The sequence below is a fragment of the Falco biarmicus genome, chromosome 2 (genome assembly GCF_023638135.1).
Source record: "Falco biarmicus isolate bFalBia1 chromosome 2, bFalBia1.pri, whole genome shotgun sequence".
Classification (NCBI taxonomy): Eukaryota; Metazoa; Chordata; class Aves; order Falconiformes; family Falconidae; genus Falco; species Falco biarmicus.
Window position 1 is genome coordinate 1786460 of NC_079289.1, and position 22279 is coordinate 1808738.

At 57.7% G+C, this 22279-nt stretch overlaps 1 protein-coding gene across 2 annotated transcripts in view; it reads right to left on the bottom strand.

Moving 5' to 3' along the window:
- ARHGEF17 (Rho guanine nucleotide exchange factor 17) overlaps positions 1-22279 on the bottom strand; it is a 35277-nt gene that overhangs the window by 1549 nt on the left and 11449 nt on the right. Inside the window, exons 2-19 of one of the 2 annotated variants that reach the window (XM_056329405.1) lie at positions 10065-10142; positions 7466-7648; positions 6957-7073; positions 6540-6632; positions 5619-5795; positions 5300-5350; positions 4231-4340; positions 4014-4099; positions 3762-3880; positions 3079-3292; positions 2893-2966; positions 2577-2770; positions 2239-2489; positions 1634-1880; positions 1465-1551; positions 1288-1355; positions 763-911; positions 495-669 (exon numbers count right to left, since the gene is read on the bottom strand). In XM_056329405.1, coding sequence (XP_056185380.1) covers positions 495-669; positions 763-911; positions 1288-1355; positions 1465-1551; positions 1634-1880; positions 2239-2489; positions 2577-2770; positions 2893-2966; positions 3079-3292; positions 3762-3880; positions 4014-4099; positions 4231-4340; positions 5300-5350; positions 5619-5795; positions 6540-6632; positions 6957-7073; positions 7466-7648; positions 10065-10142 — 2473 coding nt within the window. Of the gene's footprint in view, positions 1-494; positions 670-762; positions 912-1287; positions 1356-1464; positions 1552-1633; positions 1881-2238; positions 2490-2576; positions 2771-2892; positions 2967-3057; positions 3293-3761; positions 3881-4013; positions 4100-4230; positions 4341-5299; positions 5351-5618; positions 5796-6539; positions 6633-6956; positions 7074-7465; positions 7649-10064; positions 10143-22279 lie in introns of both variants that reach the window. The other variant, XM_056329404.1, reaches the window with a different exon arrangement.

Sequence of the window (22279 nt, forward strand, 5' to 3'; positions counted from 1 at the left end):
TGAGGCAGGTGGGACATGGGGAAGGGACCCCACAACCCCCCCTGGCTGTGGTATAAAGCACCCCACGGTGCTGTCAGTTTGGGTTTCCAGATTATGGGATTATGCAGCTACCCCGAGGCTGCCCTGTTATCCCGTGGGATTATGGAGATGCCCAAGGGTTCCCCTGTTTCTGCATGGGGTTATGCGGGTGTCCAGAGACTGCCCGATTCCTGCGCGGGATTATGCGGGTGCCCAGGGGATGCTCTGTTTCTGCACAGGATTATCCATCTGCCCTGTCTTCCCGTGGGATTATGCAGCTGCATAACACAGAGGATGAACCCCAGGAGTGCAGGGAGTCACGTTTCCTTCCCCAAAGATGGTTGGGATGCAGGAGGTACGACATTCCCGGCGCGGGATGCTGCAGGGCATCGCATCGCAAGGTAGCCGATGGGCACAGGCACCCACTGGAGACAGTGATGGGCACCCACTGGAGACGTGTCACTGGTGGCACTTACCGGCGAGCATCTTGTGTACCGGGGGGGTGATATCTGCTTCGGTCAACTGCTCATAGCTGGTGGCGTGGTAAAGCCGGACCTGGGCACTGCTCTGCAGTGCGACCCACACGCCAGTCCCTGCACTCACCATGCAGGTGACGCTGCGCCCACTGTCCTGTCCCACCTGGAGCGTGTGCTGCGGGTGACAGAGCCACAGCAATGCCACCCATGATGCCACCGATACCTGTCACTGTCCCCCCCCCCGACCTCCCGTCATTACTCGCGGTACCTCTTGCGCCAGCGTGGTGGTGTTGAGGATGATGATCCGGTTTTGGCAGCCACACCAGAGCTTCCCTGCCACTGCCACCATCTTGGTGATGGGGCTCCCCGGAGAGCCCAGAGACAGGGACTTGGAGTTCTGGGGGTCCCAGAAGTGGCCTGTAAGGACAGTAGAAGTGGGGTGGGTAGTTAAAGCATCTCCCAAACTCCCATCTTAACCCAGTAGATGGGATGCGGTGGCTGGAGATGCCTGTCTTCCTGTCCCCCATTAGAGGGGACGTGAGCTGACATGCCCAAGGGATGCCAGCAGCAGGCAGGGATCAGGAAGAGGATGCACACTCCCATTTGGCTCCAGTTTTGGGGTCTCCAGCATCCCTTGAGGGATACCCCTTCCCTTTGTAAGGAGGCAGGCAAGCCAGTGGCATCATGAGCTTCCCTCCCCAGGGGGCCCCCCAAGCAACCCACCCATCAGCCACCACTTTGGGGCTGCATTTAACCCTGCCAGTGCCTTCTGATGTCCCCGATCCAGCCTCACCTGCCTCCCGCTGGTATGCAACCAGCTCCCCGTTGGCCAACGACACAAAAACCTGGTTATCCAGGTACCTGCGGGGAGAAAAAAACCTTTGAAAAACAGCTGCAGAGACCTGCTCAGCCACCCCAAACCACCCTGCTGTGGAGATCCCAGAGCCAAAAATCATCCTTCCCTACTTACAAGATGCACATGACAGCAGCAGCGTGTTGCATCTTCATGCTGTTCTTCCTGTTACGGATGTTGTCTGAGGACTGGTACACGTGGATGCTGCAGGAGAAGAGCAAAGCTTGAGGCTCACCTGGGATTGGGGTCCACCTCATGCATGTGTTGCCCCCTCCTGGGGACGTACCAGCCATCCTCGGTGCCCAACCACATGGAGCTCTGATGGGCTTCAGGGTCGAGGCTGAGGAGGTCCTCAAGGCTGCCCCGGGTGAAAGAGCCACGGCTGGAGCGGCGCAAGGCTCGCCCATCCGTGGGGCTCTCGCCGTGACGGTTTTGGCCATAGGTGCCACTGATGGGCAGAAAGCTGGGTTCTTGCTCTTCCTCGGAGCTCGTAGTCTCCGCTGTTGCCTCCTTGCAGCTTGGGATCTCTTCATCTGCAGAGGAAGAAGAGGAGGAAGGAATGGGTTAGGACAGGACCACCCAACACCCACCAAAGTGATGGGGAAAAGACCATGGGTCCCCTTGTGATGTCAAGCCTGGGAGAGGATGTAGGGATGCAGAGCCCCAAAACCCACAAGGTTTTACCCAAAGCCACCAGCCCCCACCCAGCATCATGGTGTTGGGCTGATGCCCCCCAACATCTCTATTCCCAGGATTTCTGTGGGTCAAAAGCCTTCACCTGTAGATTTCCCTGAGGAATGCAAGGCAGAGTGGCCAAAATGATGGAGCTGCCCATAGTTTTGGGACAAAATAAATGGTTTTTTCACTAAGCAGGGCCTGGGGAGGACTCACTGCCAAAGCTGGAGGAGATGGTAGAGTGGCTGGCTTGGCTCTGCAGTGTCCCCGAAGGGCTGGGCGAGGACTCATCATCCGTGTCATCACTATCAAAGGGCACCAGCTCCCTGTTGCCACCGTCGACGGGCTCCGAGAGCTCCAGCGATGAACCCGAGATGGAGATGTGCAGGCACGGCTGCGGCCCCGCATCCTCTGGCTGCACCGGCATCAGCTCCGAGGAGGGGCTGCCCACCGGCTCGGCACGCTCCCTGCCGCGACGAGGGGAGGGGGGAAAGAAGCAGCTCCAGCATCGCCCCGTGCCCGCCGGCTCCGCGGTGCCGGTGGGAATGTCCTACCTATACACCCGCTTGAGACCGGGCACCGAGGCGATGCAGAGGATCCTGGCGGAGCAGACGGCGATGCACGCCTCCACTGTGGGCTCCTTACGGATGCTCAGCAAACAAACCTGCCCCACGTAACCATCGCTGTTGCAAACCCAAACCTCGTGGGAACTTTCTGGGCTGCCATGGCTGGGAGAAGCGCAAGAAAACTGCAAGGGAGCAAAAGATGGGATGAGTTGGGTCATTTGGGAAGGACCAATGGTTTGGCAAGCCCACCGGGATGGAGAGGACCACAGCTCCTGTGGGATGCTTGAATCCAGCCTGTGAGTACCTGCATCCCGCTCCGTGTCTTCATGATGGGGATGGCCTTGAGGAACTCTGGGTCCAGGCAGTTTTTGCTGGAAGCTGGGAAAATTAAATTGGAAGATGAAGAAGTGATGGAGGAAAGAGGTCTACCAAAGTGAGGGTGTGATGCCAAGCCCACCACCGCGTTCACCTCCCTGGTCCCTGGTGTTACCCAGCTTTTTCTTGGCATCCTCAAAGGCTTGCTCAAAGCCGAGACGGGCATCAGGGTTGGGGAACTCAAAGATGAAGGACTCGGTGCCATCAGCTTTGGTGGTGCTGAGCTCCACCTTGTTGGGGGGGAAGGCCATGCTGAAGGACATGGATTGCTTCTCTGCCAGCTCCCGGTGGATGGCAGCCATCAGGTCCTTGATCACGTCATCCAGGCTCTGGGGACAGGGACAATGCTTCAGCTCTCAGGGATGGGCCACCACCAGCCACATGCCTGATGATGCCCCCGTCCATCCCCAAGCATACTTCAAAGACTGCCCCAACCCCATCGTAGCTTTAGGACTGGTGGCATCGGGGTCCTTAGAGGACAGTCATGGCCTCCAGCCCTTCCACAGGCTCTCCTTACCACCAAGGACATCCCAGTCAGTCCCCTGGGGAAGGCGTCTGGCCAGGGGACAGCACCAGGGCCACCATGTGACACTGACGGTGTCCGCCCCCAAGCATCCTTCAGAGACTGCCCCAACCCGCCTTTTGGCTTTAGGGCTGGTGGCGTCTGGGACCTTTGTGGACACTCATGGCCACCAGCCCTTCCACAGGTCATCCCTCCCGCTGAGGACATCCCAGTTGGTCCCATGGGGAATGTGTCTAGCCAGGGGACAGCACCAGGGCCACCCACCATCCCCATACCTGGTGAGGGAAGCTGAGGGTCTCTGACAGCTTGCTGACTTGCCCCAACGTGCTGAGGTCTTCATCCAGGCGGCAGATGCTTTTCTGGATGCTCTCCCGGTTGGTGGCTTGCGAGGCACCTGTGTGGGGACACGTGAATGGCATTAACTCCTTCCTCCCCAACGCCACGCAGGGGCTACCTTCTCCCCACCGGCCAGGGGTGAGCAATGGGTTTTAAAGTGGGATGGGACATTCCAGCAGGCAGTGAAAGACCTTTGACGATGTCCACGTCCTCCAGTGGCAGCTTCCAGAGGAGCTTGTACTTGCTGGCGGTGTCAATCACGCTGGCCGCCGTGTACCTGTTGAGGTTGGGGGGGAGGGTTGAGCTGCACCCACATCCCCAACACCCTAAAGCCAGGCCAGCCGCCAGGGACAACCCCAACGATGTGGGTTAATCCTGGTGGATGTCTCCAAGCCTGGTGGTACTCACAGGCTCATGGAGCTGCGGCGGAGGGAGCCCGACTTGCGCTTCAATGTGGTACACACCAGCAGGTCCGTGAAGAGGAAGAAGGAGCGATCCTTCTTCCCACCCACCGCCTTCTGCAGAGCGGTGGGAGACACCAAGGGGTTAACATCTGCTCCTCCACTGCTAGCGCTGGGAGCGGTCCCTGCCTCAGCTTGCCCACGTGCTACCTTGGCAGCAGGCTGGGATGTGTCCCATGACACCATCTGCACGGGGACTGGCCATGTTCTCATGACAGTGAAAGGGGACATGGGTGCAACGGCCATGTCGGCAAAGCCACAGGGTCCCACTCGTGGGTAAGCACCAGGGCCATGGGAACACCAGGCCCTCTGCAGTCTCCACCTCCAGCCTCCCTACCCACCCCTAGTCTGGGGCTATTGTGGGCTCTCCCTGCCACCTGCTTGCTCCCAAACCCATCTTCCCTCAAACTTGGGGAATTTCATATTTTCCCCATTGATCTGTCATTGATCCATCTGTCCACCCATCCATCCTCCCCACTGATCTGTCATTGATCCATCTGTCCACCCATCCATCCTTCCATTCTTCCGTCTACCATCCATCTGCCTGTTCTTTCCCTCCCTCCCTCCATTCTTCCATGCTTCCATTCCTTCATCCATCCTTCCACCCATCTGTCCATCCCTACAGAATCATAGAATATCTCAAATTGGAAGGGACCCATAAGGATCATTGAGTCCAACTCCCTGCTCCTTGCAGAACTACGTAACACTACACTGTATCACTAGGAGTGTTGTCCAGACACTCCTTGAACGCTGACAGGCTTGGTGCTGTGACTCTGGGGAGCCTGTTCCAGTTACTGACCACTCTCTCAGTGAAGAACCTTTTCCTAAGGTCGAATCTGAACTTCCCCTGATGCAGCTTCCATCCACCCACCCATCCACCCACCCTTCCACCCACCCATCTGTGGCCTCCCATGGGCACACGGGCATCCCATGACCCGCAATCATAGCTTCCCACTGCCCCATCTGGTGTGCTGTCCCATGGCCCTGACGGTGACAAGGGACCACCTCACTCTTACCACTTCCACGACCATCTCCTGGCGCAGGAACCTGCGGAGTGGAGCCTGGAGCTGTGGGAACAAGGAGGCTGGTGAGTGGGGAGCCCCAGGGGGGGACCCTCACAAGCTTTGTCCCTGTCCCTGCAGCCTCCCAGCTCAGAACTGGCACCTCAGCCCCTTCCCAAACCCCTCAGAGCCCACTAAGACTGAGTGATGATGGGGAAAGCAGGACCTGGAGGAGAAAAGAAGTGGCCCAGCTTGGCGTGACCCAGAAAGAGCAGAAATAGTTGCATTTCATGAAGGAGGAAAGACCAACCCCATGTAAGACCCCTGTACATACATCCTCCATCCCTTCGATGTGGGACTCGATCTCCTGCACGATCCGGGCATTCCTCTCCACCTCCTCTGCGCTCTTCATGCCCTTGTTGATCCTCTCGGCCACCTGCTTGATGTTGCGCTGGGCGTCGATGAGGAAAGGGTGGTCGGGGTGGTCCTCTGGTGTGTGCTTCAGCAGGTCCTACCACGGGGACACAGCTGGGACGTCACCACAGGCAAAGCTTGGGCATCAGCCATGCCATGACTACCGCGCTGCTCTGGTGCTGGGGATGGAAACCAGCCCCATGCAGGAATGGTGTTGCAAAGAAATGAAGTCTTGAGCTTTGGCCACCACCAGCCTTGTCTTTGCCACCTCTAAAGAGGCCAGCAGCTCCTGAGAGCACATCTTCACCTTGCACAGAAGCCTGAAATTCATCCCTGGAAGTGTTCAAGGCCAGGCTGGATGGGGCTGTAAGCAACCTAGTCTAGTGGAAGGTGTCCCTGCCTGTGGCAGGGGGGTTGGAACTGGATGGTCTTTGAAGGTCCCTTCCAACCCAAAGGCTTCTGTGGTTCTATAAAAACACATCCCCATCAGCCTCAGCACCAGGAAGAGTAACTTGGCAGGTGGAAACTGAGGCACAGAGCAGGTGGCACTGTAGCCGGTCCCAAAATGACACTGAAACGTCCAATCTCCCAGCAGAAAAATAAAGGGGAAGGGGACTGCACACCCATGGGGACATGCTGGGGGGGACAGCAGTGTGACAGTCCATCCCCAGGAGGGCAGAGCTGTGCGTATGCCCAGGGACACCGACTTTGAGTCAAGGCGTGGGAAAAGGGGCCAGGAGAGATGCAAGACCCCTAAAAGCTCCCGTTACATAGAGGTGAGGAGGAGCCGCGGTCTCACGCGCTCCTGGCATGGCACAGATGCCCTCCTGCCTGCACCCACCTTCACCAGCAGCTCGTATCGCGGGATCCTCTGCACTGGCTTGATCATCAGGTCGGACAGAGCCTGCTTCTCCTTGTTCTCCCGCATGCTTTGCTGCAAAACACCAGCGGGGTGGGGGGGCACAAGGACTGGCCCGTTAGGTGGGCCACAGCAGGGATCCAGCGTCCCACCAGCCCAGGACCTGGAGAAACACCCGTTTGGGGTCAAGGTGACTCCTTTTTACACCATCTGGAGTGACTCTGGTTCATCCCAACTTAGCATCTTTGCAATAAATCCAGAAGAAGGTGCGGGGAAGAATCCCAGTCTGACCATTGATTACCAGTTTACTCCCATTAACCCCGGCTCCTCCCCACCAGCAGCCTTGCACGTGGCTCTGGACCTTGGCCAGCATCTATAGGGAGAAGAACTAGGACCCACCTCCAGGAACTTCATGAATGCTGGCCGGGCTTCCTTGGCAATCCTGACAGCATCCTTGGCGTTGAGGAAGTTATCGATGTAGGCAGAGTAGATGTTCACCAGCACGTCCTTGGAGAACTGGGAGGGAATAGGAGAGGGGAGGGAAAGGGGAACAGGTCCAGCACAGCCATCCTGGGCAAGCTTGGAAGAAGCTACTCCAAGGGTTAATCCTGCATCGGGGCTGGTGCGGGGAGGGCTCACCCGGCGCCGCCCGCCCCCCTCGATTTTTCAGCCCTGACATTTCTGCTCCCGAGGCAGAAACTCCGAGCTGCAGACCCAGCCGGTCGCTGCAACATGCCGCCGTTACGCTAAGCAGACGGCGGGCCTGGAGATCGTCTCCTGTTCTCCATCCCAGGCGTGTTTGGCCCGTCCTTTAATCACTTCCCTGCCTCCTGCTCTGAAACTTCTCCTGCTGGGGCTGTGCCCAAGAGCGGGCACGCCGGCATGAAATCCGCCCTGCGAGGACCTACCGACTGCACCAGGAGGTCGCCCACTTTCTGCTTCTCGTGCCAGTTCTGCACGCAGTCGTGGATCTGCTCCAGGAACTGCTCGTGGTGCTCCAGCAGCTCAGGAATCTGGTCGAAGATCTCATCCACCAGCGATGGGTCGCACAGCAGCGAGTTCTCTGGCTGCTTCAGCGGCTTCATGTAACCCTGCAGGGCAGCAAAGGCATCGGGGTCCTGATGGATTTCTTTTCCCACCCCGCCTCAGCATGAAATTATCAAAATAAATATGGGGACGGGATGCATACTGCAGCAGGGGGTTCCCCCAGTGAACCCTGGTTTGTGGGACCCACCAGAAGGACCAGACAGTGCCAGGTCCCAGCAGGTTTTGCACCCCAGCCTCCCCCCTGGGTCCCATCCCACCTGCTGCATCCCCACGGCAGTGTGGGGACTGGGACAGGCCCATGCGAGGAACTGCCAAAGCACAGTGTCCTCTGTCCCCCAGCCACAACCTTGAGAAGCTCCAAAACTTTGCTGTCATGAGCTTGGTCGCCTCCATCTGCTACACAGCCTGACCTGGCTGGGAAATCAAGGCAGCATGACTGTGGGATCCAAAAGCTGGTGTGTTCCCAGTGGGATTTAGGGTGTTTGGGACCACGTGGGGCTGGAGCCAGCAGGGTGGATGCACTGGATCAAGCCCTGGAACACTTCACCCAGCAGACTCTCTTAGGAAACAGCCAACGAGCGATGCTCAAAGGCCAGCAGGAAAAGCAGATCCTCTGCAAGGCTGGGTGGGCAGCTCTGCTACAAAACCCCTTTCCTCCTGCCGTGGGGCAGAGCTGTGGGGAGGAGCAGTGCCCCCGGGAATGGAGAGCTGGATTTGCAAGGGATGCAGGATGAGGGAGGTCTTCTCAAGCCTTGTTGCTGCCACAGCCTGACTGGGATGGGGTGTTGCTATCCTTCAGGATGTTGGGAGGACTGTGGAGCCGAGTAGTGAGGACAGGGCCCACCTCAAGTGGCTTTGGACATCTCCATTCAAGCTGGCGAAGGAGGAGTCATCCCCCAAGAATGAGTTTCCTCAAGCTGATGGTGGGTACCTCATGGAGACCCAAGGTAGAAGGGTCAAATCCTTCCTGAGGCTCCTAACCCACCTCACCTGCCCTACTGTGGCAAACACTTCCAGCGGGAGCTGAGCTGGGCTGTGCCATGCATCCCCCCCACCATGAAACTGGGGGAGCGAGGACCAGATGGGGAAGAAGAGCATGGAGACAGCCCACGCCTCAGCACACAGGCAGAGTGAGCAGAGCTTGCCCAGGCACCATCTGGCTTGGCTGAAAAATGATGCTCCAGGATGCTCTTGGTCCCTGGTAGCCACCAATGCTACATGCCACTGGGCCATGTCCTGGATCCAAACACCTTATCTCAGCTGAGATGGGGAGCTGGGGGCATCTGGACCCTTATGACAACCCCCAGAAAGCCGGGTTCCCCTGGCTGCACCGTGCCAGGACTTGTCCTGTGGGTAAGAGCTCAGGCATTAACACTCTGTGGCTCCCACACGGGTCCAACCAGTCCCTCCGGTGGGAAACTGGTGAGTCCCAGCACAGCTGTCCTCTCCAACCAGCCTCATGTCCCACCTCAGAGGATGACACAGACCATGGGACAGTCTCTGTCCATGCCTAGACCAGCAGGGACACCACCCTTCCCCCAAAATAAGCTCTAGAGCCAGGGTCCTCAGTCCTCTTGTCCCTCCAAGACAACATCTGCACAACAGCAGCCTCAAAGGGCCCTTCCCTCCTGCAGCAACACTTGGCAGAGCACATCTGGGTCCACCATGGGGGCATACTCACGGGGGACCTAGGGGAAAAGCCTGGCTGGGTGTTGGGATGACGGGTGCCCCATGCCCTCGTGGACATGCCCAGCAGATGTCCTACAGGCACTGCTTTCTACCCAGCAGAGCAGAGCTCTTGATTTTTTTGGTGTTTCCACCTGCAGCGATGTGGTTGGACAACCCACACCTACGCCAGCAGTGACCTAGTCTCCAGGGCGTTTACCACCATTAACCTTCTGAAACAGCTTCATTAACATCTGAAATGTGGGGTGGACCCTCAGGCCAGGCTGTTCCAGGGGCGTTGGAACCAGCTCAGTAAAAAAAGAACCAAGAAAAACCCTTGGCCCATGGCTGCAGGTGATGACGCTGTGCAGAAAATGGGGGGACAGAGGAACGGGGGGTGTAAGGGGTCCCCCCCCCCCACCAGATAGCCATCAGCAATGGCCCAGGAGATGGGGCACACATGAGGCAGAGCTTTTGGTAGGCGAGTGCGGGAAGGGGCTTAGGGACACGACACCCGCCAGGTGACAACCCACCAGGAACATCACAGGCTTGATTTGGGGGACAGAGATGACCCCCACACCCTGCTCTTGACCTGCCACGCTGCTCCTACTCCCGGTCCCACTGTCCCCAACATCCCCACTGCCATGCGTCCCCAATCCACCCCCACACCACACCAGTGCTGGTAGAGCACCCGCAGCTGGGGGTCCGACTCGGGGTCCTGGGGGTGGTTTAAGCAAGGGACGGTTACACCGTGACGTGGTTTGGGGTGTCACGTCCCTGGCTGTGCCACGTTACCTGCATCAAGGTGCGCAAGGACTCCACGTAGGACTGCTCCGTGTCCAGCAGTGTCATGATGACGTGTTTCCTCATGTCCTGCCCGGGTGGGAAGAAAGACAAGATGAGTTTTGGGGTGACACGATGGTGGGGAGCTATGTGGCGGGTGTCGGTGCCGGCGTGGGGGCTCAGCGGGGAGGCTGAACGCCAGAGGAGCCCGGCTGGCGTCCAGCTCCCCTCCGCTCCCTCTCCACCCCGATGGAGGAATCCGGGAGGATTAGGAAGTACATGACACCGAGCGCACAGAGACGCCTGGTTTCCTCCGCGGCCGCGTCAGGAGCCCGCCCTGGATCTCACAGCCCTACATGGGTCGGTCCCGGCACCCTCCGTCTCTCCGGCGGCTCCGCTCGGGGCGGTCCCGTAGGAATTTGCCTCCCGCCCGGCACCCCAGGCACCCTGGCGCTGGGCTGTGGCCCCGCAGGAGGGGGATTAATGGGATGGTGGTGGGCTCGGGGAGGTGGCGGGGTGGGATGGTCCACCAGCCTTGGGAAGCAGATGGGTTGGGGTCTTCTTGGTTGTGGGGCTTGGAGACCCCCATCGCACACAGCACCCAGGGGGACACCCCTGCAGCTCAGCCTGGGGGCAAGATGCTCCAGAGCTCAGAGCGTGAGACACCCCAAAAGTTTTGGTTGCAGAGATGCTCCAAAGGTCCTGGTGCAATGACACCCCAAAAGTTTTGGGTGCAGAAGTACTACAAAGGTGTTGGGTACTCTGATACCCAAATGTTTTGGGTGCAGAGATACTCCAGAGGTGCAGAGATACCCCAGAACTTTTGCATGTGGATACACTACAGAGACTCTGGGTGTGAGACACCCCAAAAGTTTTGGGTAAAAAGATGCTCCAGAGACCCTGGGTGTGAGATACCCCAAAAGGTTTGGGTGTAGAAATGTTCCAAGGCCCTGGGTGCTGAGATGCCCCAGAAGTTTTGCATGTGTAGACTCTCCAGAAACCCTGGATGTGAGACACCCCAAAAGTTTTGGGTGTAGTGACCCTCTGCTGGCCCCAGGAAAGGAGATGCTCTGAGGTACTGGGTATGGAGACGGCAGTGGTCCTGTCCATGGAGACCATCCAAAGGCCCTTGGTGCAGGGACACCCCAGAGGCCGTGGGTGCTTGGATACCCCAAAGGCCATGGGTACAGAGATGCTCCAATGGACCTGGGCGCAGAGACACTTAAAGGGTCCCGTTTGTGGTGATACCTCAAAGCCCGTGGGTGCTGCGACACCCAAAATGCTATGGCAGATGTGGGGACACCACAAAGGCCCTGAGGACAAGGGCCCGGCAAAGGTCCTCGGTGCTCAGACACCCCAGCTGCCCTGCGTGCAGAGATGGCCCCCCTGGCCACCACAGCATGTTGGGACCAGGTTCCCCTGAGCCGCTGCTGTTACAGGGGCTGCTGGAGCCACCGAACCCCCATGTCCCCCATCTCACTGTGGGATGAGCCCACATCCCCCAGCCATGTGGAGGTGTGTCCCCTCCACTGCTCCCAGTGGGAACACTGTGCTGAGAAGCTGCTCGGCAACCGCATGAGGAAGCTTCAGCTCAACCACTCTCACCACGGATGGTGGCCACCATCTCCCGAACGGTCCCCAGGGAGCAGTGGGGAGGGATCCTGTCCAGATCCTGCTCGGTGCTCAAGAACAGAGCTGTGCCTCAGTTTCCCCACTCACCCACCAAGCTGATATTGGACTTTTCAGCCAAGCAAGGAGGAAGCTGCTGTCTGGAGCCAAATATTACGGTGACGGGTCCACATCCACCCAGGAGATCTGTCCTCCCAAACCACGGCAATGCTGGGTCCTCAGGGACACCGGCTGAAACCTCCCCACGTCGCTGCAGCCTGAAGGTTTAGTAATGCTCTCAACTGCCCGATTAATTTGTTGTAATTACAGGCTGAAGGGCACCCACTGGAGGACGGGCTTTAGGGGTACAGAGCGCCTGTCACCTGCCCTGCCGTGCCTCAGTTTCCCCAACCCTTCCACAGCCTGTAGTTCCCCAGCTCAGTACGATGTTCCTGGCATTTTCCAGAGCCATTCCAGCTCAGAATCGAAGCAAAGGGCCAGATTGGAGAGCTGAACAGGCTCAGCACCACATGCCACACTGGGGATTTGCAGTGGTGCAGAGATGCAGGATGATGCCCAACTGTTGGCAAGGGAATTTTTTCCACCATTACGGCAGCAGTATTATCCCAGCAGGGGGACATTCCCTCTGGGATGAGCAGGAGCTGGGGGTGATGCACCATCCTGGCAGGGCTAAGCAGTACCCCGGTGCAGGCAGGATGCACCCCGCCACATCCCTTATCCTAGAAAAGCCTCTTCCCCTTGGGACTGATGTTGCTTTGGTCTCCATCTGCTCTCCCCAGGGACACCCCTGCCGCACCCCGGCCTCATCCTTCTTCCCCCGAGATGCTCAGCACCTTCAGGATCAGTACCTGACACAATGGGAATTGGGGCATTTCCCTACCAGCTGATGCCTCCGCGGTGTAAATCAGCACTGCGGGGGGGGGGTGGCGGTGATAGCTCCAGCCCCCCATCACCCTCTCCGGGCGGGAGTATCCCCCTTCTCCCCGCGATATGAAGAACCCTGGGGGCGGCGGGCTGAGGATGAGGATGGAGGCACCGTTGCCACGGCAATCGCGGTCCAGACCCCGCAAGTGTCGGGTTCTGCTGGGTGCACATGTATCCAAACATGACGCATCCATGCAACCCCCCATATAAGCCCCTCAAACCACCAGCCCCCCCTCCCCCCCCCCCGCCCCAGCCCCCCCGCCCCCCCACCCCCCCTTCATCCTTTTTCGCATCACCTCGGTACCACCACGACTGCCGCAACCCTTCTCCGGCAGCTCCTCGGCCGCCCCACCAAGCCCGGAGGCGGCAAAGGCCGCGTCGATGCCGTCCCCGATGTCTCGCATGTCCTCCAGCGCGATGGTGAACTGCGCCAGAGTCCTCACCATCTGCAGCATGCGGGTCCCGGGGGTCGGTCCGTCCCACGCGGCCCAAGGAATAAAAAATGTGTATATATATATATATATATATATGTATATATATGTATATACCCCCAGGTCCCCCCTTTAAACTAGCTGAACCGCTGTGCTGGGATGCAGCGAGGAGGAAAATCAAATAGAGGAGCTATTTATATCGATAGAATTCTCTCTGTGTATATATATATATATATATAAAAAAAAAAAAAAAAATCCGAGCCCTCCCGCAGAACGGCTGCAGGCTGCGTGCAGCAGGCGTGCGCCTGCGTCCGTGGCAGCACGCGGGTCCCCGGCCCCGGGTGCTACCGAGGCACGGGCAGGCGGGAGCAATCGGAGACGGAGGCAGAGCTGTGCCCACACACGCACACGGAGGCAGGCAGGGCCGGATCCTGCTGCGGGGATGCTGTTGGAGAGGCTTTGCTCAAGGAGGATGCTGCATGGGGGGGTGTGTGTGTGTGTGATGCTTTCTTGAGGAGTGTGATTTCGGGGGGGGGGGTGCATGCGCATGCAGATGATGCTGGGTTGGGGTACTCGGCATCCTTGGGGTCTCCATCCCCATCAACTGGGGGGGGGAGGTGTCACTGGGTACCATGTCCCCCTCCTCGACTTGGCAGACAGGGAAACTGAGGCACGGAGTAAGCCTGTTCCCCAGCACACCCTCCCCTCGGCATCCACATCCTTACTTTCCACATCCTTACTTGCCCGGTGATGCGCCCTGCCCAGATCCCTTTGTAAGGCTACCTTCCTGCTTCGTTAATTAAATCTAATTAGCCGCTCACCCCGTTTCCACAGCAACGGCGTGCAGCAAGGCTGTGTCCTCCCATTGCAGCCAGTAAATTTCCTCTTGATAATGAGGATGATAAGCATCCCACCCTGAGGGGGGGGCCGCGGGGGGGGGGGGGGGGGGGAGGGGGCGCATCCATGGCACCTCCATCCCGCCCACTCCCCCCCTTCCCCCATCAGGGTCTATGGCAGAGAATGGCCAACTCAGTGCATATAATGAGAGGGGAGGCTGCAGCAGCCTTAAATACACACGGGTTCTGGGATCAGGGAGGGGGAACTTGCAGCACCCGTCACGGGCATGATGGGTGCCTGTGCTGCACCCAGCGCAGCTAATTGCATTAGGGGTAAGGAGGCTGTTCGCAAGGCACCACCTCCTGCAACTCCTTCTGCAGTACCATGGTTGTCCCCAGCTCATTTTTGTTCCAGTTCTGGACCTGTCTGGGTTGCAACCCTGGACCCATCTGGGTTGCAATCCTGAGCTCTTCTGGGATCTAATCCCAGACCCATTTAGGTTGCAATCCCACACCCACATAGGCTGCAACCTTGGGCCCATCTGCATGGCAATCCCAGACCCATCTGGGTGTCAAACCCTGTCCCAGCAGGGTTACAGCCCTGGGCTTGTCTGGGCTGCAATCCTGAACTCAGTTGCAATCCTGAGCCCATCTGCATCGCGATCCTGGACCCATCTAGGTTGCAGTCCTGGGCTCTTCTGGGATCTAATCCCAGACCACTTCTGTTGTAAACCCTGTTTTATTTGGGTTGCAACCCCAGACCCATCTGGGTGGCAAATCCCTCACCCATCAGGGTTCCAACCCTGGACCCATCAGGTTCCAGTCCCAGGCCATCCTGAGTTCCAGTGGCCGAGCTGGGTTGCAGTCTTGGACCCATTTAGGTTGCAATCTGGGGCCCATCTGGTTTCCGATCCCAGACCCATTTGGGCTACAATCCCCCATCTGGGCTGCAAACCCGCATTTGGGCTGCAACCCCAGGCCCATTTGTGTTGCAATCCCCAGACTCATTTCTGTTGCAGTCCTGGGCACATCTAGGTTGCAACCCCAACATTTGGGTTGTAGTCCTGGGCCCATGTGGGCTGCCACCCTGGGTCCACCTGCATTGCAATCCCAGACCCATTTCTGTTGCAATCCCACACCCATCTGGATTGCAAATCTGGACCCATTTGGGTTGCAGCCATGGGCTCATCTGGGCTGCGGTCCTGGGCCCGTCTCGGTTGCAGCGCTCGGCTGCTTTGGGTTGCAACCCCAGTCCCACTTGGTTTGCAGTCCCGGGCTCATTTGCGTTCCAGTCCCAGGCCCATCTAGCTGCAATACCAAACCTATTTCTGTTGCAATCCCAGATGCATCAGGGCTGCATCCCCTGGCCACCTGCACTGCAATCCCAGACCCATCTGGGTTGCAGTTCTGGACCCATGTGGGCTGTAACCCCAGAGCCACCTGGGTTGCCATCCCAGACCCACTCGGGTTGCAATCCTGGGTCCATCTGTGTTGCAGTCCCGGGCTCATTTGGGTTGCGATCCCCAACCCATCTGGGCTGCAATCCCAAAGCCGCTCCTGTTGCAATCCTGGACCCACCAGGGCTGCAAACCTGGGTCTGCCTGCATTGTGATCTCCGATCCACCTGGGTTGCAAACACAAACCCATTCCTCTTGCAAACCCTGCCTCACATAAACTGCAACCCCAGGCCCAGCTGGCCTGTGACGCAGTGACGCTGCAACGCTGTGACGCTGCAGTGGCGACCCGGCTGCACCGCCTGCAGCAACGCCCTCCAGCCCTCCCACGGGATCACCGGTCCCTGGGGCGAGCAGGGGGATCCCTCCATCTGCAGAGGGTCCGTCCCACTCCCCAGACACCACCCTTGAATCAATCCCTTCGCTTAACACAGCATTTCCCCCCCCAGCAGCTTTGCAAGTAGATTCTCTGGTGTCTACTGTTAAGGTTGAGCTTTCTGCTGATGAGTTTAAAAACTTCTCTCAAACCCACCCAACCTCTTCAGGTGTTATCAGGGAGCAATGATGGATGGAGAAGGGTTAAGCCTGTGACCAGGGAAGGAGCCAGGCCGGATCCTGCTGTGCATCCAGGGGCCCAATGGAGGTCATCTTGCCAGCACCCAGGAAAGAAAAAGCCGGAGCGATGCCGGCCATCCCTGCCGGCCGCTGAGCCTGGACCCCCCTGCACGCGGCCCGCAGCCCACAGGAAATTCCTGGGAGTGTTTGGCCACTCCAACAGCGCTGCCTATTTTTAGGGCCATCTAAAATATGAGCCAGTTATTTTTAGCAGTGCGGCTCTTTGTAAACACCTTTAGATTTCCTTTTGGATCAGCCTTTTTCTTTTTTTTTTTTTTTTTTTAACCTGTGTGTTTCCTCCCCAAAAAAAGCCCTAACCCTCCTAGGAAAACCATCCTGATCCCTTCGGATGGAGCCAAGGGGCTCATCCCCCATCCCAAAGGCTTGTGCCAGCATCGTGAGGATGCTCCTGAAAAGCCAAAGCTGGAGCAGATCCAGCACTGGGGATTCAGGGGGTGATTCAGCAACACCCCAAACCCAGGATGGAGGGCTCAGAGAGGGGTTTTCCCCCAGTTTTTCCCTCCAGCACTGGAAATACAACCCCACTTGGACTCCTGAAGATGAATGGGAGCTCTAGCTTGCTCTGTTTTATTTTTTAATAAGCCTCTGGGTGCAAATCTATCATTTTGCTTTTCCCCGTCTGGGCATAGCAATGCAGGAAGAGCTTGAGCATCCCCAGGGATTTTAAAACATCTTGAGATATTAAAAAAAAGGACCCGGCAAATTGTGTCCTGCCTCCACCCCCTGCAGACAAAGAGGCGTTGTTGGAGGGAAGTCCTAAAAACTTCCTTTTTTAAAGAAAAGTGGGGGTTTAGATGAAAGGGAGAGCAGGGCTGTACATCCATGAGGAATCCCAGCCACCATGGCAACCTCTGGCCCTTAGCCCAGGCTGAGACCGTGCACACATCGGTGCATGTAACGATGCTGCTTGCAGCCACTCAAGGACTCCCCTCCAAACCCTCCTGCTGCCAGGAACTGGGTCACTGAAGCTGGGAACGTGCGGGAGGGTGTCACACAGGCTGTCACCACCTGGCTGGGATGCTAAAATTACATCCCATGGGAGGGGGGATGTCTGTATCCCTGGAGATGCTGTTTCACCCTGAAATTCCCTTCCCAGACCCGCAACAAGCATCATTTCTCCAAGGTCAGTGATGTAACAAGTTGTGCCAGGGCTCAGCCATACCCTGGGTGAGCTGTAGCAGGGATTTTGACCCTGAGACCTTGCTTTGGGGCAAAAAAAATCCAGTTTTTGGAAAAATCTGCAGTGTTTTGGACCATTCTGGGAGTAGGATTTGCCTCTTGGGGCTTTCTCAGTTCACCCTTCCTGCAGCTGCTGAAGGAGGGGCTAGCCCTGCTTCAAGCAAAATTTTTCCTACCCCTCCAAAACATGCAAAATTTTAAAAAATAAATAAATAGAGGGTTGTTGTTCCCCCCCCCCCCCCCCCATTACAGCTTGTACCCATTGATGCTGGCTCCTGATGCTCCGCATTGCTGGGAGTTGGAGGGAGGGATTTTCTAGGGTCTTGTAGCATGGTTGTGCTAGGAGCAGCCTGAATCTTGTCACCTCCTTGAGACCCCCCATTCCCAGTTTGGAAAAAAACTGGGGGGAACTGGGACTTCTGCACCTTTTCTTTCCCTGGATGCTTCTGGGGCAGATCCCACTGGAGGGAGCTGGGATATCCCAGCGGGAGCCACTGGCCCATGGGGAGAGTCCCCTGCCCCAGGGAGCCTGCAGTGCATGGCCAATACCCAAGCTTAACAATTTTAACGCACCCTTGGCTTTATTTCTACCAAAGCCCTGGGAAAAAAAGGCTCAAAACCAAAACCAGATCCACTTCCATCCATCCTAACGCGATGAGCAAACACCTCTGCAGCAAAAGGCATCATCCCAACACATAAAACTTGCTCGCACAGCTGGAAAAAAACCTGGCTGGCACCATCATCCAAAATAGGATGACACTATTACACCCAATCCTGTATTTCCTCAATCACTTGGTTTCTGACAGGAAAATCACTTGGAAAAAAAATCACATTATCTCTTCTCAGGATGCTTTCCAGCCAGATGTTTGATTGGGTTTTGTAGGGCTTTCAAGGCAAACCCATCCAGCCTTAGCCTCGGGATAAGTGATGCTCAGCTGTATGTCCCACAAAGCTCTGTGCCACAGGGGTGGAGGGATGACAGCCACCACACAGGGGAAGACCTTGCTTTGCTGGGTACCAGCCACTGCCATCCCTGAGTACCAGTCCCTGGCATCCTTGGATACCAATCACCTCAATCCCTGCGCACCAGTAACCCCCATCCCCAGTACAAGCCACCCCATCCCTGGTGCAAGTTCTCCCCATCCCTGAGCACCAGTCACCACATCCCTGAGCATGCCGCTCTGTCCCTGGATACCAGTCTGTCCATCCACAGTATCAGCCACCTCTATCGCTGGGCACCATTCACCCTATTCCTGTGCACCAGCCACTGCCATCCCTGGGTCCCAGTCTCCCCATCCATGGTACCACTCCCCTCAGTCCCTGGGAACCAGCTCCCCCAGTCCCTGGGAACCAGCCACCTCCTTTCTCTGACGTGACACAGGACATGTCACCCCATCCCTGGGTATCAAATCACCTCCATCACTGGTACCATCCACCTCTATCCCTGGGCACCAGTCAGCTCCATTCCTGGGTACCAGCTGCATCTGTCCCTAGGTACTACTCACCACCATGTCTGCATACCAGTCATCTCCACCCCTGCTAACAACCACCTCCATGCTGGGTACCAGTCAACCCACCCCTGAGTACCAGTCATCTCCATCACTGATACCAGCCACCACCATCCCTGGGTAACAGTTGTCTCCATCCCTGGATGCCAGTTATCTCCATCCCTGGTTACCCGTTACCCATCCCTGGGTACCAACCAGCACCATCCCCGAGCACCAGTCACCTCCTTCCCAGGGCATGTCACCCGATCCCTAGGTGCCAGCGCCCTCCACCCCTGGGACCAACAGGCCCCATATCCTGGGGAAATCATCTTCCACATCCCAGGGGAACACAAGGACCTGTGCCACAGAAGAGGGGCCATGCCCGAGCCAGGCTGATGCCGTACAGCATCACATCCGGGGCTGCATCCCCTCCCCGCCCAGCCGCTCGCTGTTCTCCCACGGGTAAGAAAAGTCCGAGCCGCTTTCCAAAGCGTAACTTCTTGAAAGGAAATAGGAGCATAAATCAGCAGCTCTGATTCAGCTCTGCTTCGGTTACTAATAATACTCCCGTGTTTATTCGCAGTCCTGGGGCTGGAGATATTTGCTTTTCCCTTGGTCGTGGTTTTTCCCAGGCTCCCAGCTCACAGAGAAGCCTTGATTTGTTCAGGGATGCTCCCATGGAGAAACCCAGTGGCACAACCGCCTCCGGGATGGGGAGGAAGAGGAGGAGGAGGAGGAGGAGGAAGAGGAGGAGGAGGAGCAGGAGGAGGAGGAGAGCTTCAGCCCCAAACAGATGCACCGAGAATTTGGTTGTTTTCTTTGACTTCTCGGTTGTGGTGATTCATCCCAGGAGGACACAGCCTGGCTGTAATTCTGCTTTTTAAGTGTGAGAAAAAAACAGGAATAAAAAATACAGGAGTCGGAGCAATTTTTTCAGGGCAGGGCAGAAAGATGCTGGGCATCCCAGTGCCGTCCCGGGGAGCAGCAACGGCAGTGCCGAGTGGTGCCGGTGGGATGGGGAGTGGGGAGATGGCGGGAGGCTCATTTCCAGAAGCAACAAAAATTCATCCTCTAAACACGTTGTGGGGCTTTTCCCATGGGATTTTCACTTGAAATCAGGGTTTGCATCACTAGTGCTGGGGGCGCAAGGGGTAGTGCCCCCCCCTCCCCCCCCCCCCCCCCAGATATGAGGCTCAGAGTCATGCTGGCACATCGCAGGGCACCCTCCCTCCACTGCTAGCAGCACCCCATGGGCCCCCCCACCCCCCATGCCCCCCTCCCACCCTACCTGCAATGCCCGCCCTGATTTATCTCCCCGCCCCACCACCATCCATCCTCTGGTGCATTTGCAGAGCCCTTGCAGAACTCGTGTTGCAGTGGTCCGGGGCACAGCGGGGGGCTTGCTGGCCCCCGTTTGCAGCCAGCCTTTGCCGAGCCCTAGAGCAGCTTTCACCAAATATGGAAGGTTTTTTTTGCCTCTGGTTTTCGGCACGCAGGCCGCGGCCCAAGAGTGCAGCTTTCCAGATGCTGAGGTCAGCCGCGCTCTTCTCTCCCTCCCTCCTCCACTGCCTCCTGGCGCGCTTGGTCCCGCGCCTGCTGGGCGAGGGTAACGCTGCCCCCCAACTCACCAGCATCCCTCGATCTCCCCTCCCCAGCGTCCTCTGCTGCTGGCACAAGCCGTAGCCTGCGTCCCACAGCACCTCAAAAGAAATAGTTACTGGGATTCTGGGGGGAGAGGGAAGCTGGGGAGAAGGGTGCCTGATGCTGGCACCTGTTGGCATCACCACGAGTCGCAGCACGGCACAAGTGGGTAGGAGGTGCTCTGGGTGGCTGGTGGCATGGGATGTGGATACAGGTGAATGGGGTGCAAGAAAACTTGGGGTACCCAGGAGGGTGCCGGCCTGGCACCCATGGGGTGATGGGCACCCAGGAGTTGATGGGGACCAGGAGCCGATGGGCATCAGAAGCTGATGGGCACCCAGGAACCGCAGGGCACCAGGAATGGATGGGCACCCAAGAGCCAAAGGGCACCAAGGAGCTGATGGGTTCTCAGCATCCATTTGGGCATCAGGAGCTGATAGGCACCCAGGAGCCAATAGGCACCAGAAACCAGTGGGCACCTGAAAGCCAAAGGTCATCCAGGAGCCAATGGGCACCCAGGAGCTGACTGGTACCCAAGAACTGATGGGCATCCAGGCCTCCATGTGGACCCAGAATTCTGGAGGCACCAGAAGCCAAGAGTTATCCAGGAGCCAAAGGGCGCCCAGGAGTTGATGGATGCCCAGAAGCTGATGGATGCCCAGGAGCTACCCCGGAGTCCACAAGCACCCAGGAGCTGACAGGCACCCAGGCTCTAACAGGTACCAGGAGTCCATGGGCACCGTAAATTAACAAGCACAAAGGAGCTGATGGACACCCAGGAGCCAACAGACACCCAGGAGCTTATTATGGGCATCCAGAGTCCATGGCACCCAAGAACTGAGGGATGGCCAGCATCCAACAGGTACCCAGAAGTCCATGGACACTCATGAATCCACACACAACTGGGAGCTGACAGACACCTGGGAGCTGACAGGCACCCAGGAGCCAACAGGTACCCAGGAGTCCATGGGCACCCCGAAGCCAATGGGCACCCAGAGTGCATGGGGATGCAAGAGCTGATGGATTCCCAGGATCCAATAGGTACCAGGAGTTCATGGACACCTATGAGTCCATAAGCAACCACAAGACCACAGGCACCCAGGAGGTGATGGGCACCCAGGAGCCAACAGGTACCAGGAGTCCATGGGCACCCAGAAGACCCTAAGGACCCAGGTGCTGATGAACAACCAGGATCCAAGTGGTACCAGGAGTCCATGGGCACTCAGAAATGCACAAGCATCCAGGAGTTGACAGACACTCAGGAGGTGCTGGATGGATGCTTAGGATCCAATGGGTACCAGGAGTCCATGGGCACCCATGAATTCACAAGCACCCAGGAGCTGATGGACACCAAGGAACTGATGGACACCCAGGAGCTGATGGGCACCCACAGGTCCATGAGCACCCAAGAGCTGATAGGCACCCAGGAGCCAAGAAGTACCAGGAGTCCATGGGCACTCACAAATCCACAAGCATCCAGGAGCTGGCAGATGCCCAGGAGCTGATGGGCACCCAGGAGGCAACAGGTACCCAGGAATCCATGGGCACTCAGGAGCTGATGGACATACAGGAGCCGGGAGCCCCGAACAGCCCATGCCGTGCCCCTGCCCTGGCCCTCCTCATGCCCCCTGCCTGGATCCATGTCCTTGGCAGCAACCTGGGTGCAATCCCCAAGAGACAACCCCCTTTGTGCCCATGCCAGCCTCCATCCGCAGCATCACCACGCCCCACGGACAATCAGCCCCGCAGCACCCCATGCTCAGCTGGTCCCCTCACCCAGCACAGCTGCAGCTGGGGTAGCAGGGAGCTGGGGAACACACACACACCATGGACCTCACCAGAAACACCCACATCCCATGTCACATCACAGCGAGGGGAGAGGTGATGCCTCCTCTGTCATGTCATTGTCATGGCAGCATCCCAGGGCTGGGGGGGTTGTCTGAAAAAAGGGCGTTTCAGCATCTACTGACCTGTGCCGGGTTCGGACGACCAAGGGATGAGTCCCCTCTC